The sequence below is a fragment of the Camellia sinensis genome, chromosome 14, assembly GCF_055761805.1.
Source record: "Camellia sinensis isolate YWXY chromosome 14, ASM5576180v1, whole genome shotgun sequence".
Classification (NCBI taxonomy): domain Eukaryota; kingdom Viridiplantae; phylum Streptophyta; class Magnoliopsida; order Ericales; family Theaceae; genus Camellia; species Camellia sinensis.
In genome coordinates, this window is record NC_138974.1 from 39,258,844 (window position 1) to 39,271,892 (window position 13,049).

The 13,049-nt window shown below is 32.0% G+C and overlaps 1 protein-coding gene across 1 annotated transcript; it reads left to right on the top strand.

Moving 5' to 3' along the window:
- Window positions 1–209: 209 nt before the first annotated feature.
- Window positions 210–779, top strand: LOC145806925 (uncharacterized). The gene has a single exon (XM_082904785.1). The coding sequence runs from the start codon at window positions 210–212 to the stop codon at window positions 777–779; it is 570 nt and encodes a 189-aa protein (XP_082760911.1).
- Window positions 780–13,049: the final 12,270 nt, after the last annotated feature.

A 13,049-nucleotide genomic window follows, 5' to 3' on the forward strand; every position in this document is an offset into this window, starting at 1 on the left:
ATTGATGCATATAGATTGCAATGGAGAATGAGGAGACATTGGCAAATATGGCTAGAAATACACGCTAAGGTCAAACGAATCGACGTACTGGTAATAACAATCGGCGAGGGAATGTGACTAATATTGGTAGTGGTTCTCAAGCAGTCAGAGGAAATCAGGGGCAAGAGTTGGGACAACAAGAACAAACTACAATCTCCAATCCAGTTGGAATGGTTCAAGTGCTTCAGACTTTGGCCGAGGTGGTGCAACAACAAACCACCATAGGAAATAACTTGACTAGACTTATAAAGCAACAACAACGGATACAGCTAGGAGTTGGGCCACAACCAAGGCCACGTTGTAACATTACTGAATTTAAGAAGATAGCCTTGGCATTTGACGGAGCCACAGACCCTTTGGAGGTTGAAAAATGGTTGACAAAAATGGAAAAGTTATTTTCCATTTTTGAGTGTACGGATAATCAGAAGGTGACCTATGCTATGTTTATGCTACAAGGGATAGCTAACGATTGGTGGCTGATGGAGAAGCGCATACATGAGCATGATGCCAACCCCTATACATGGGAAAAGTTTAAGAATGCATTCAATGAGAAATACTTCCCTAGGAGTGTTCGTCTACAAAAACAGAGGGAATTTTCAAAGTTAGAGCAAGGGAATAAGACAGTTGCAGAATATGAAGTCAAGTTTACGAAGTTGTCTAAATTTGCATCAGCATTTGAAGCATACGAGGATAGCAGAGCACAAAAGTTCGAAGGTGGGCTAAGAATGAACATTATGTAACAGGAGGTTCCTTTCGAGTTACCTATTTTTAGAGCAATGTTGAATAAGGAATTATTGGTTGAGAGTGGCCTCACTAGAGCCCAAGAAGAGAAAGAAGAGAATTATAAGAAGAGACCTAGTTCTACCAACTTTCAAACTAACAACAGTTCGAAGAGCAATGCTAAGAGACAAAACACTTCTTCGGTTGGGAGTTGTGGAAGTCGAACTGTGGGTGGTAGTGTTGACAAGCAGAACGATTGGGTACAGTGCACTAGATGTAATGGATTCCATCGGGATAATGAGTGTCGTTGGAATACTGGGGCTTGTTTCTCTTGCGGGCAACAGGGGCACATAATAGCTGATTGCCTTAACCGGAAGGGGCGTGAGACTGAACAGAAAGCATGGACAAATAAAGGAACTTCAACAGACAGAGTGTCTTCAGGAAATCAAAAGAAAAATGGAGGTTATAAGCCAAAGACTTAAGGTCAAGTATACGCACTCACACAACAAGATGTTCAAACTTCCAACACGGTGGTGTCAAGTACTATTTTAGTGTCTTCTGTTTATGCACATGTGTTATTTGATTCTGGAGCTACAAATTCATTTTGTGTCTGTGGGATTTGTTAAAAAACATGGATGGAAATGTGTCTCTAGAGAGATTGACTTATGTGTTGAAACCCCAATAGGAGGTGTTATGGTTGCTGACTTAATTTGCAAATCTCGTGTGGTTAGTATAGATGGCATGAGATTGTTTGTAGACCTGACTGTTTTAGATATGCGGGACTTTGACATAATTCTTGGAGTGGATTGGTTAGCAACCAATTATGCTTCTGTTCATTGCAGAGGCAAAAGGGTAGTATTTCAGATTCCTAATCAACCAGAATTTTGTTTTATGGGTTGTGGAGTTAACACTCCTCCTTTGGTAATCTCAGCTTTGCAAGCTAGACGATTGTTGAGGAATGGTTGCGAGGGTTATCTAGCTTCTGTGAGAGATACCCGTGAGACTGAATTAAAGTTAGATGATATTCTAGTTGTGAAGGAATTTCTTGACATTTTTCCTGAAGAGTTACCAGGGTTGCCACCAAATAGAAAGATTGAGTTTGCTATCGAATTGATACTCGGTATGGGTCCTATCTCCAAGGCTCCGTATCGGATGGCCCCAACAGAGTTGAAAAAGTTAAAGGAACAGTTACAAGAGTTACTAGATAAGGGCTTTATTAGGCCTTGTATTTCTCCTTGGGGTGCGCCTGTTTTATTTGTGAAAAAGAAGGATGGCAGTTTTCGCCTTTGCATTGATTATCAAGAGTTGAACAAGGTGACAATTCGAAATAAATATCCTTTGCCTAGGATAGATGACCTATTTGATCAGTTACAAGGAGCACAAGTCTTTTCTGAGATTGACCTTCGTTCTGACTATCATCAGTTGAAGGTCAAGGCAGAAGTTATACCTAAGACAGCCTTCCGAACTAAGTATGGGCATTACGAATTTTTAGTGATGTCGTTTGGGTTGACCAATGCGCCTGTAGCTTTCATGGATTTAATGAATAGAGTATTTAAACTCTTTTTAGATCAATTTGTGGTAGTTTTTATTGATGACATTCTTGTGTACTCGAAGAGTAAAGAGTAGCACGAAGAGCATCTGAGAATAATGTTGCAGATAGTAAGGGAGAAGAAATTGTTTGCTAAATTAAAGAAATGTGAATTTTGGCTAGAGAGTATATCATTTTTGGGACATGTGATATCTAAAGACGGGGTGTGTGTTGACCCCAAGAAAGTAGAGGCTGTGGTAGAGTGGAATAGGCCTACTAGTGTCACTGAAATTCATAGCTTCTTGGGTTTAGCAAGATATTATAGAAGGTTTGTTGAGGGATTTTTCCGAATTTCTATGCCTTTGACTCGTTTAACACACAAAGGGGTAAAATTTGAATGATTTGATGATTGTGAGAAGAGTTTCCAGGATCTAAATAGTCAATTGGTGTCTACTCCAGTACTTATAGTTCCGTCCGGAGATGAAGGTTTTACTATCTATAGTGATGCATCGAAGATGGGCTTGGGTTGTGTCCTGATGCAGAATGACAAGGTAGTGGCATATGCATTTAGGCGGTTGAAGCCATATGAGCAGAATTATCCTACGCATGATTTGGAGTTGGCTATAGTGGTGTTTGCATTGAAAATCTGGAGTCACTACCTATATGGGGTGAAATGTAAGATATTCACTGATCATAAAAGTCTGAAGTATATTTTCACTCAAAAAGAATTGAATATGAGGCAAAGGCGATGGTTGGAGCTATTAAAGGACTACGATGTGACTATCAATTATCATCCGGGAAAAGCCAATGCAGTAGCGGATGTCCTGAGTAGAAAGACCCCGAGTAATTTGGGTACCTTGATCACTAACCAAAAGAATATCTTAGAGGACTTGCAAAGGTTGAATATTGAGATTAGATGGCACAACCATGGAGTGCAATTGACAAACCTTAGGGTTCAACCCACATTGATTGATAGAATTAAATATGCTCAGGGAAGAGATCCTCAGTTGCAAAAACTTAAGGTTGAAATGGAAATAGGGCTTCGATGGAATTTTGTATGTATTAAGATGGAACCTTGAGATTTGGAGAGAGGTTGTGTGTGCCTAATGATTTAGATCTCAAGAGAGAAATCCTGAGAGAAGCTCATACGGTACATTTAGGGAGCACTAAAATGTATAAAGACTTGAAGATGAACTTTTGGTGAAATAATATGAAGAGAGAAATTGCTCAGTATGTTGCTCAATGTTTGGTATGTCAACAAGTGAAAGTTGAACATCAGAGACCTGCAGGTAAGTTACAACCTCTTCCTATTCCCGAGTGGAAGTGGGAACATATTACCATGGATTTTGTGACAGGGTTGCCTAGAATCCAAGGTGGGAACAATGCTATTTGGGTTATCGTTGATCGATTGACAAAATCCGCCCACTTTCTAACTTTTAAGGTGGGATTCTCCTTAGAGAGGTTTGCAAAATTGTATATCATGGAGATTGTGAGGTTGGATGGTATTCTGATGACCATAGTGTCTGACAGAGATAGCAGATTTGTATCTATGTTTTGGAGAAGCTTGCATGCAGCTTTGGGTACTAAGTTGAATTTTAGCACTGCCTTTCATCCTCAGACTGATGGACAGTCAAAGAGAACTATTCAAACCCTGGAAGACATGTTGAGGGCCTATGTTATTGATCTTGGAGGTTCTTGGGATGAGCATTTGGCCTTAGTGGAATTCTCTTATAATAACAGTTATCATGCGAGCATTCAGATGGCACCATATAAGGCTTTATATGGACGGAAGTGTAGATCACCTATTTGTTGGGATGATGTGGGTGAAAGGAAGTTGTTAGGGCCTGAGATTGTGCAACAAACAGTGGACAAGATCAATTTTATTAGAGAGCGACTTTGCACGACACAGAGTAGACAAAAAAGTTATGTAGATAACAGGAGACGCGATTTGGTGTTTGGGGTTGGAGACCATGTGTTCCTTAAGGTGTCTTCTATGAAATGAGTAATGAGGTTTGGTGTTTGTAGTAAATTGAGTCCTAGGTTTGTTAGGCCACTTGAGGTTTTAGATCGAATTGGTGAGGTAGCTTACAGACTTGCTCTACCACCTTCACTAGCTGGAGTTCATAATGTTTTTCATGTCTCAATGTTAAGGAAGTACACACCGGATCCTAGTCATGTGATTGATCATGCATCGTTGCAGTTTAATGAGGATTTGACTTATGAGGAACACCCTATACAAATTGTTGATAGGAAAGAACAGGTTTTGAGGCATTGAGTCATCCACTATGTTAAGGTTCAATGGAACAATCACTCAGAAAGAGAAGCAACTTGGGAACTCAAGGATGAAATGAAACGAAAGTATCCACAACTTTTTGAGACTCCAGGTATGTCAAATTTCGAGGACGAAATTTCTTTTAAGGAGGGAAGAATGTAAAACCCAAGTTATATGTAGAATTATTTTTGGATAAAGTAGTAGTTAAATTAATTTGTATGGGTAATTGAGTAATTTTAAGGAATTAGGTTAATAACCCTTTATGTAAAAGAAGAAAAAAAAAAGACAAAAAAAAGGAAAGAAAAGGGAGCCTCGTGAAAGTGCTGTTGGGTAATTTGGAGGCTGCTGCTCAAGGGTTTGAAAAGTAGAAGAAAACAAAAAAAAAAAGAAAAAGAAAAAAAGAGACCAAAACCAAAAGGAAGAGGGATGATTCATAAGAGTGGTGATTTTGCTTTATTCATCACTTAGGTAAGATTTATTTCATTGTATTCTTATCTATGATTTTAGTGTTAATATATCAATAGATGATTTTATGGGCATATATGATTAAACAAATATATTGATGTAGTCTATATTAGGGGTCTCGATTTTGCTCAATTTTAGAGTATATTTTGCATCCCGTTTGGGTGGTTCATATTTTGAGATCAATATGTGATGGTTTAAGTTTAATGGTGGTGTGTTTGTGGGATACACGATTGACTACAAGCAATTACAAATTTTTACATGTATATAAACAACAATAGAATAATATGGGTTGAGAATTTCCGAAGCCGTGATGGCTTTGTTTTAATGCTAAATTGTGGGAGTTCCTAATAGACTATTGGGTTAATTTATTCTATTGTTGTTACAAGAAGAGATGGATGGGCGCACATAATAATTGTTTATGCGGTGTAATATTTTATTAGGTTTGTGAGATTGAGGTGGATCTTGGTAATTTGAGATTAGCTTGGGAAATATTATTTTAGCTGTTTGAGGTAAGTAACCCTCTATTAGTGTTGGTTCATTTTTATTCCTATTGAATTGTTTGAAATTATAAATATTTATTTATAGCCTTCCTATTCTCCTAAAATTAAAATATGGATCAAGTATAAAACAATATCGGATGTTATTATGAAAGTTATTTGAATATTTTGTGAAATTATTTGAAAAATTGTACTAGATGTTTATTCTGAAAATATCAAATATTTTATTTAAAAGTTGTGTATTGTTTGAATTCTTCAATCACCCTAGTTTGACTATGATTTGGACCTTAGCCAATAGGGGTTATTTATTGGCACAAAAACTAGTTTCTTTTGGGGCTTTACCACCGGCCTATGTGTGGTTCTGGGCCTTGTCACGGGCTAAGTGACCATAGCCACCAAGACTTGGATTTTGTGAATCGCATCATTGAATCATTGAATATCGAACCATCAATTTTGAACAACGAAATTTCGTCAAATTACCTTATTGTCTTTTCAATTAAAATGTATTGCTACACTGTTTATTTTCAGCTATGAAACCATCTTACAAAATAATTGTTCATTTATTGAGTGGTAGCAAAAAATATATTTATTGGTTATTGACTATTTTTTTTTTTTTTGTATACTTGATCCAACTAGCAGTGATGGTTGGTTATTTACTGGGTTGTCTAGCTTACCCTTATTTTTTTTTTTTTCAGATTCTGAGAAGTAGAACTGCGCGGGGTTTTTACTTGTGGGAGTGTTGAGAGTAGGACTATGATTTAAGTACTTGGCTTATTATTTTGTGAGTGGATTATATTAGTGGACTTGATGGACAGTTTTATATGATAAGAATTATTTATTTTTATGAATGATTAGTGTTCTGATAAATGATTTGGGTTATTTTGCAAAGTAATGTTCTGTGATCGTTTGTTTTTATTTGATTGTTAAAAATTGGAATTATAGTGAGAAAGAAATAGCTCATTGTACTTAAATTATGGCACAATTAAGTAATCAAATAGTCATTGCACAACCCATTGGTATTTAAACCCAATCTATTTATAGCACTATTAAATGAGTTATTTCTTCACAACAGGTCTCTGGTATTTCAACCTCTTCAACAACCTTGGAGTTCATTTTAATTCACATCATACACAACATTCATATTTTTTAATTCATATTATAGTTTATGAATCGAGACTATTTCTTACTTATTATTTATAATTTTTCTCATAATCAAATGCTTTTGTATTATTTTTTATAGGTGGATGATAAGTTAGAGGAAACAATCATATTAGATCTCTATACTCATTTTTTTATTTAATCTTCATTCCTTAATATAATTTTTCTTTGACCTTTCAAATGCATTTCTATATATACACAGGTTCAGTTTCTTCAAAACAGAAATGTCAGTGTTGTGATCCATAATGAATGGAACTTCAATGTCCTTTGTGTTCCTGGGGTAAGCCCACTAATCAAGTTTATTTGCTTCTCATATTTTTTTTCTTAATAATTTTTGCTTATTTTTTTAAAGGCAAAGGCAAAGACAAAGGCAAAGGTAAAGGCGAAGGAAAATGAGAAGTTTAAAGGAAAAGGAAAGGAAAACTACTCAAGAAAGGGAATAAAAAATACACAAATGGTATGGTTGTTTTCAAGTTTGTTTTGGAACATGTGTAAAGAAAATCATAGGGGGAATGTGATATTTTGGAGGATGCATAATCTCTGTGTAATTTTCTTTTTTACTATAAAGTTTGTGAAGATGGGCATGATGCTTTTAATGATGTTCAAACTAAATTATGCATCCTTAAAAAATTATAAAGGATCTTTTACAAAGATATATAAAATTTTCCTAATACAAGAGAGAAGTAGCTAAAGTTTAAAAAAGAACACAAATGATTAAAGAAGGAAATAAATTGAAAGTGTATTTTAATTAAAATTGTGTTTAAATTATGATCAAGTCAAACTTTTGTAGGATTGGGTTGAAAAAGCTATAGAGCTCAAGAGGATAAATAAGACTATATTGCTTTAATGGAATTGTAATAAGGTATCTTTGGTCCATATTTTTTCAATATTTATTTTTCGTATTGTTTCAATATGCTAATGTTATTGTTTTTTAAATATTAGATTGTTGCGCATGCTCCTCACTGGAAAAAGTTCACAGAAGTTGATACATATGGACATTTCCGAATGTCATGGAGAACAAGTTTGAAGGTGTTCAAGCGCTTTAGAGGCGGCCAAGTATTTTTTGTAAAAGAACAAGTTTGAAGACATTATATGACATACATTTTGTAAAGTTGACAAATATTTTGTAAAGTATATCTTTGATGTTAACCACTTTTGTAAAGCTTCTTACTAATATGTACTTAATTGAATTTCTAATATTTTTGTAAAGTCTCTTATCAATGTAAAAGATTGGACCTTATGGATGGTTATTGAGTGTGGACAGTAAAGTGCCCTTGAAAATTCACTAAACTTAGTATCTTTGCATATTTTGTTGGAAATCACATATGCTTGACATGGATTTTTGTGAAAATTTACTATTGCGCATGAATAATTTATTAGTGGGTTGAATGAGGATGTTATAGTATTATTGCCTCTTAATTTTTATATACTTTAGTTCCCCCTCCCCCTTATCATGGTTATGAATTTTTATGGTTTGTTTCTGAATTCATTTTTCTTTTCAGGACCTCTTACTTTCCAACACAGTTGGTTGTGAAATTAGCTTAGGTTTGTTGTATCATCCATAATATTCTGGTATTAACAATAAGGTTAGTCTTTAAAATAACTTGGATTAGTTTTATTTCATTTATTTATAAGTAGTTAGTTGAAACTGTGAAAAAGTTTGGAGAATTTGAACTATTCTTATTGATATTTGATGTTTTATTAGAATGATTTGAACTATTTATTAAACATGGCTGATTTTGAAAATATGTTAGAGAATGAGGTGGAAACTCTTGAAGACATTACCCCAATTATGTGAATGAGGTGGGAAGCCTATATTCATGATAAATTCATTAGGAAATAAAAAATTTGAAATTTATTAGTTATTTATTTCAATTTTCTTTATATCTTTTGTTCCTATTTTATGTGAAGTTCTAAATTGGAGTGATATTATCATTTTAAATTGATTTATTATAATTGAATTTCGTAGCACGTTCGAACAAAAATTGTTCACAATGTCTTCAGGCACGGGTTATCCCTAGTATATTTATATCGCCGATATTAATATATATTTTGATAATGATATTTAAAATTATGGTATCTTAACATTATTTATTTCAGTAACCGTCTAAATAGATGAAATTGATAGTTTAATAATAAAATAGAAAGGGAAGAAATTATGATTATTTGTAGGATAAAAGTAAAATTTAATCAAATAATTATGATGCCAGAGAAATTAAATTTGAGTACAAAATGAATGCAATAAGGATGGACTTTAGGATTCGTTTGGGAAGTGAGTTGGCTTTTTTTGGCTATTTTAGCTTGGGGTTAAAAACTCTTATTTGTGAAGAGCTTTTGACTTTTTTGACTTTTTTGTGAGAGAAATAATATAATAATTATAGATTGAATATAATGTTTTGTCTTATTGAACTAAAAAATTTATTTTATTTTTTGTGATTATTTGAGCCATAAAATCCTTACTTTTTTCTTCCCAAACAAAGGCTAAGGCCAAGTTTGGGTACTTACAAAAAAGCCAAAAAGTCAAAAAGTTACTCAAAAAGTTAAAAAGTTAACACTATTCACCAAAAGTCAACAATTACGGCTGCACAACTCCCAATTCAAATTTTCCCTATAAATCAATTTTTACAATTTTTTATTACACATTTTTCCATAAAAAGTCAAAAAGTTAACCCAAACATCCATATTTTTAACCTCAATTTTTTAGTCCAAAAAGATAAAAAGTGCACTTATTTAGGACACCCCAAACAACCCCTTAATCGTTCCGAGATTGCTAATAAATAATACAGGCCCGATTTGAAAACTGCCATTTGTATATAGATCGGTTAGCGCACTATAGGATTTGTTTCTACCAAGATTGAGGCCCAACTTAGGCTTGGCCTAGCCCGGGCTCATCCTGATGGGTTTGTTTGGAACTCGATGTCTAGTTTTGATGGATTCGAACTATGCTTTTAAATTATTGCACAGTTCGGATTTTTCAATATATAGTATATAATATAATGAAATTACATCTAAACTTTTTTTTAAAGGTAATTTATACTATTATATAAATAAAAACGTTGTAACTCTTTGAGATTGAAACTCGTAATCTAAAATTCCTTGTAGTGATAAGCAAGGAACATTGTAATATATAAGAGTTTTAGAAATTAATTTATATCGTCATGAGGATAGTAGTTAAAAAGTAATTTGAAAAAGTCAAAAATAAAGTTTTTAGCTACAAAATTTTGAAAATGCCACTAATAAATAGACTTTTAGGGACAAAATAATTTGGTCTCAAAATGATTTAGTTTTTGAGACAAAAAAATTTGATTACAAAAGGATATTAATTCATCACCAATGTCCAATTTTTATAACTAAAAATATAATAACGACACTTTTCGCAACAAAATTATTTAGTTCCTAAAAAATAATTTTGTTTCTAAATTTTAATCTCTAAAACCTTAACTTTTTTGTAGTGGAAAAAATTGACAGAAAAACAAATGTAATTGATTTAAAAATAAAAAATTAAGGGATTAACGAATAGTGTATCAACAGAAGTACTATTGTTTTTAAAACTATTTTAGTTATTTTTTAAAAAACTAGCGCTTTGTTTGGTTTCATTTTTTAAATTTGTTTTGAGAATGTTTTTTGAAAAATAAAATTTTGTTTGATAAAAATAAATACCCAAAAAATAAACCTCCCAAAAAGATAAACCGATGTAAAAATGATGAGTTTTTTTTTTTTTCCACTTCAAATTAGATTTTAATTTTTTAAATTTTTTTTACAAAAATTGATTTTAAAAATCAAACCAAACAGACCCTAACTTATTAATGGAATTTTATTTGAAATTGTCTAATTATTTTAAATTAAATTGATAGTTCAGCTTGGTGCATATCTAGATATGTAATGGTACTGTTTGATGTAACTGTTAAAATAGATATAGATTATAACTTAACAGATTATAAATTATGACTTTAATCAGAAGCTGTTAATCTATTTTGTATAACTGTTGGATTATATATTTAAGTTGTTGAGTAATGTTTGTTAAATAAACTGTGAAGTTGTTTTTTCAATTAACTTTTATTTTTTATTATTCACTATTTGTCTACATTTCTAATAAAAAATAATAATAATATTTTATAGTCCATTTGGGTCTTTTTCTATTTTAAAAAAAATAAAAAATAAAAAAATCTAAGAGTATAACCGTGAATTAACATGTCCACAGCAAAAACTGATAATCAGAAGTAAGGGGTGAGCAGCTTCTCAGAATCAGCTTTTTTGACTTAAAATAAGTTGTTAGAATCAGAAGCTGTTAATTCACGATTACACTCTTAGATTTTTTTATTTTTTATTTTTTTAAAAATAGAAAAAGACCCAAATGGACTATAAAATATTATTATTATTTTTTATGGGAAATGTAGATAAATAGTGAATAATAAAAAATAAGAGTTAATTGAAAAAACTACTTCACAGCTTATTTAACAAACACTACTCAACAACTTAAATATATAATCCAACAGCTATACCAAACAGATTAACAGTTTCTGATTAAAGTCATAATTTATAATCTGTTAAGTTATAATTTATAATCTGTTTTAAGAGTTACACCAAACAGTACCATCGATTCATGCTTACTTTTTTGACTTTTTAGAATTATTATTATTTTGAGATACTTTTTTGACTTTTGATCTATAATTATTCTTCCATTTGTAGGGCGAGATGCATCTAGATACCATTTACATAAAATTTATATAAAAAAAAAAGTTGACAAAAATAATATGGTATTATTATAAATAAATTTATTTTTAATATTATTTTATTTTAAAATAAATGGTACCATATGATTATGTATAATTTTTTTTTTTATTTGTATAACATTGGCTCTGAAACATGGATGGACTAATAAATGGATTGTAGACGTGGAATGAACCCTTTAGATAGATAGAAAAAGACTAAAAATTTGGTGAATTTGTTTTTTGGTTTTTTGTTGATAATTTTTAGTATTTCACTAAATTATTTTATTTAAAAAATATATGAGTATTTTAGGCATGGCTTGGTTTAGTTTTCATTTTCTTTTATGTTTTTTTCCATTAAAAAAATAAAAATTAGTTTGTTGAATAAAATGATTTTTTTTTTGTTGTGGAAAGAATGTAATTTTTCAGAATTTTAAAAATATATTTTTATATTTTATTTATATTTTTCAAATTAATCTTTATATTACAATAAGTAAATTGAAAAATGAAACCAAATAAAATGATTATTTTGAATTTATTTTAATTTTTGATTAATTATTTTTAATATTAATTTTATTATTAAGGTATTGTTGTATTAATTTTATGAAAGTCATGTTTATATATTGAAAAAATATATATTCTATGAAAATAAAATGAGAAAGATAAAATTTTTATAAAAAAATATTATAAAAGTGAGGTGTGGGTAGGCATGATAGACACAAAAAGAGAGAGGGTGCCGTGTGTATATGTGCGAGTGTTATATTAGAATTTAATTAATTTATGCTTGGAAATGTAATGCAGACCGACCCACAACAAGGAGGGGAAGACAAATCCCAACCTCATTCTTCTACTCCTTTTCTTTTCTTTTTGTTTTTTTGTTTCTTTTTTGTTTTTGTTTTAATATTATTTAATGTCTAAATATGACAGATATTTGATCCTTGCTTCTATATATTTCATTACCGTCTTTACAATTCCCACGTAGAACAAGTTACCACCACTACTATGTACTGACATATCTTTCAAAATCATCATTAATTTGTTCAAATTGAGAGCAATAGAGACCTTGTTCTGGAAAGCTGTCTTGAAGGTTGTGAAGTTGATTTTCTTCATCATGTTCTTCATTTTCATTACCACCAAACTTCTTGAAGCTGCTGCACGGCCTTTTGATGGTAGAAAGCTCACGGTTGTTCACGGTGGCGGCAGCGGTCGTGGCTTGGTGTCGGCTCCACCTCTCAAAGTAGCAAAAGCACCGTCAGCTTCTTTTTCTTGCACATATATCCCCAAAAATGACCCGGGCCATTGCTAAAATTCTGTGATGAAATTGTTCTTCTGGTACAAAATTGTGTCATGTTCTGTTGATTTATTCTTAGATTTGACGTTTATTACTAGTTATGGAGTGTCTTACACCTTCATGCTTTTCTTTCTTGGAGAAGGGGCAGGGGTCACGTGCTTGGTTTTTTTCTCTCACTCTCTACTCAGAATTGTTTTACATCCTTTGTCGTGACTTCTATATGGAGAATAGTCTAATATCTTTTGTGATGATATTTATTCTTATCCATTATGGGATTATTTGTGATTAGTAGTGGTTGGGCTTGAACTTGATGGATTTTAGTTTATTGGTTGACTTTTCGGCTGTTGTAGACTATTGGTCTATTTGATGT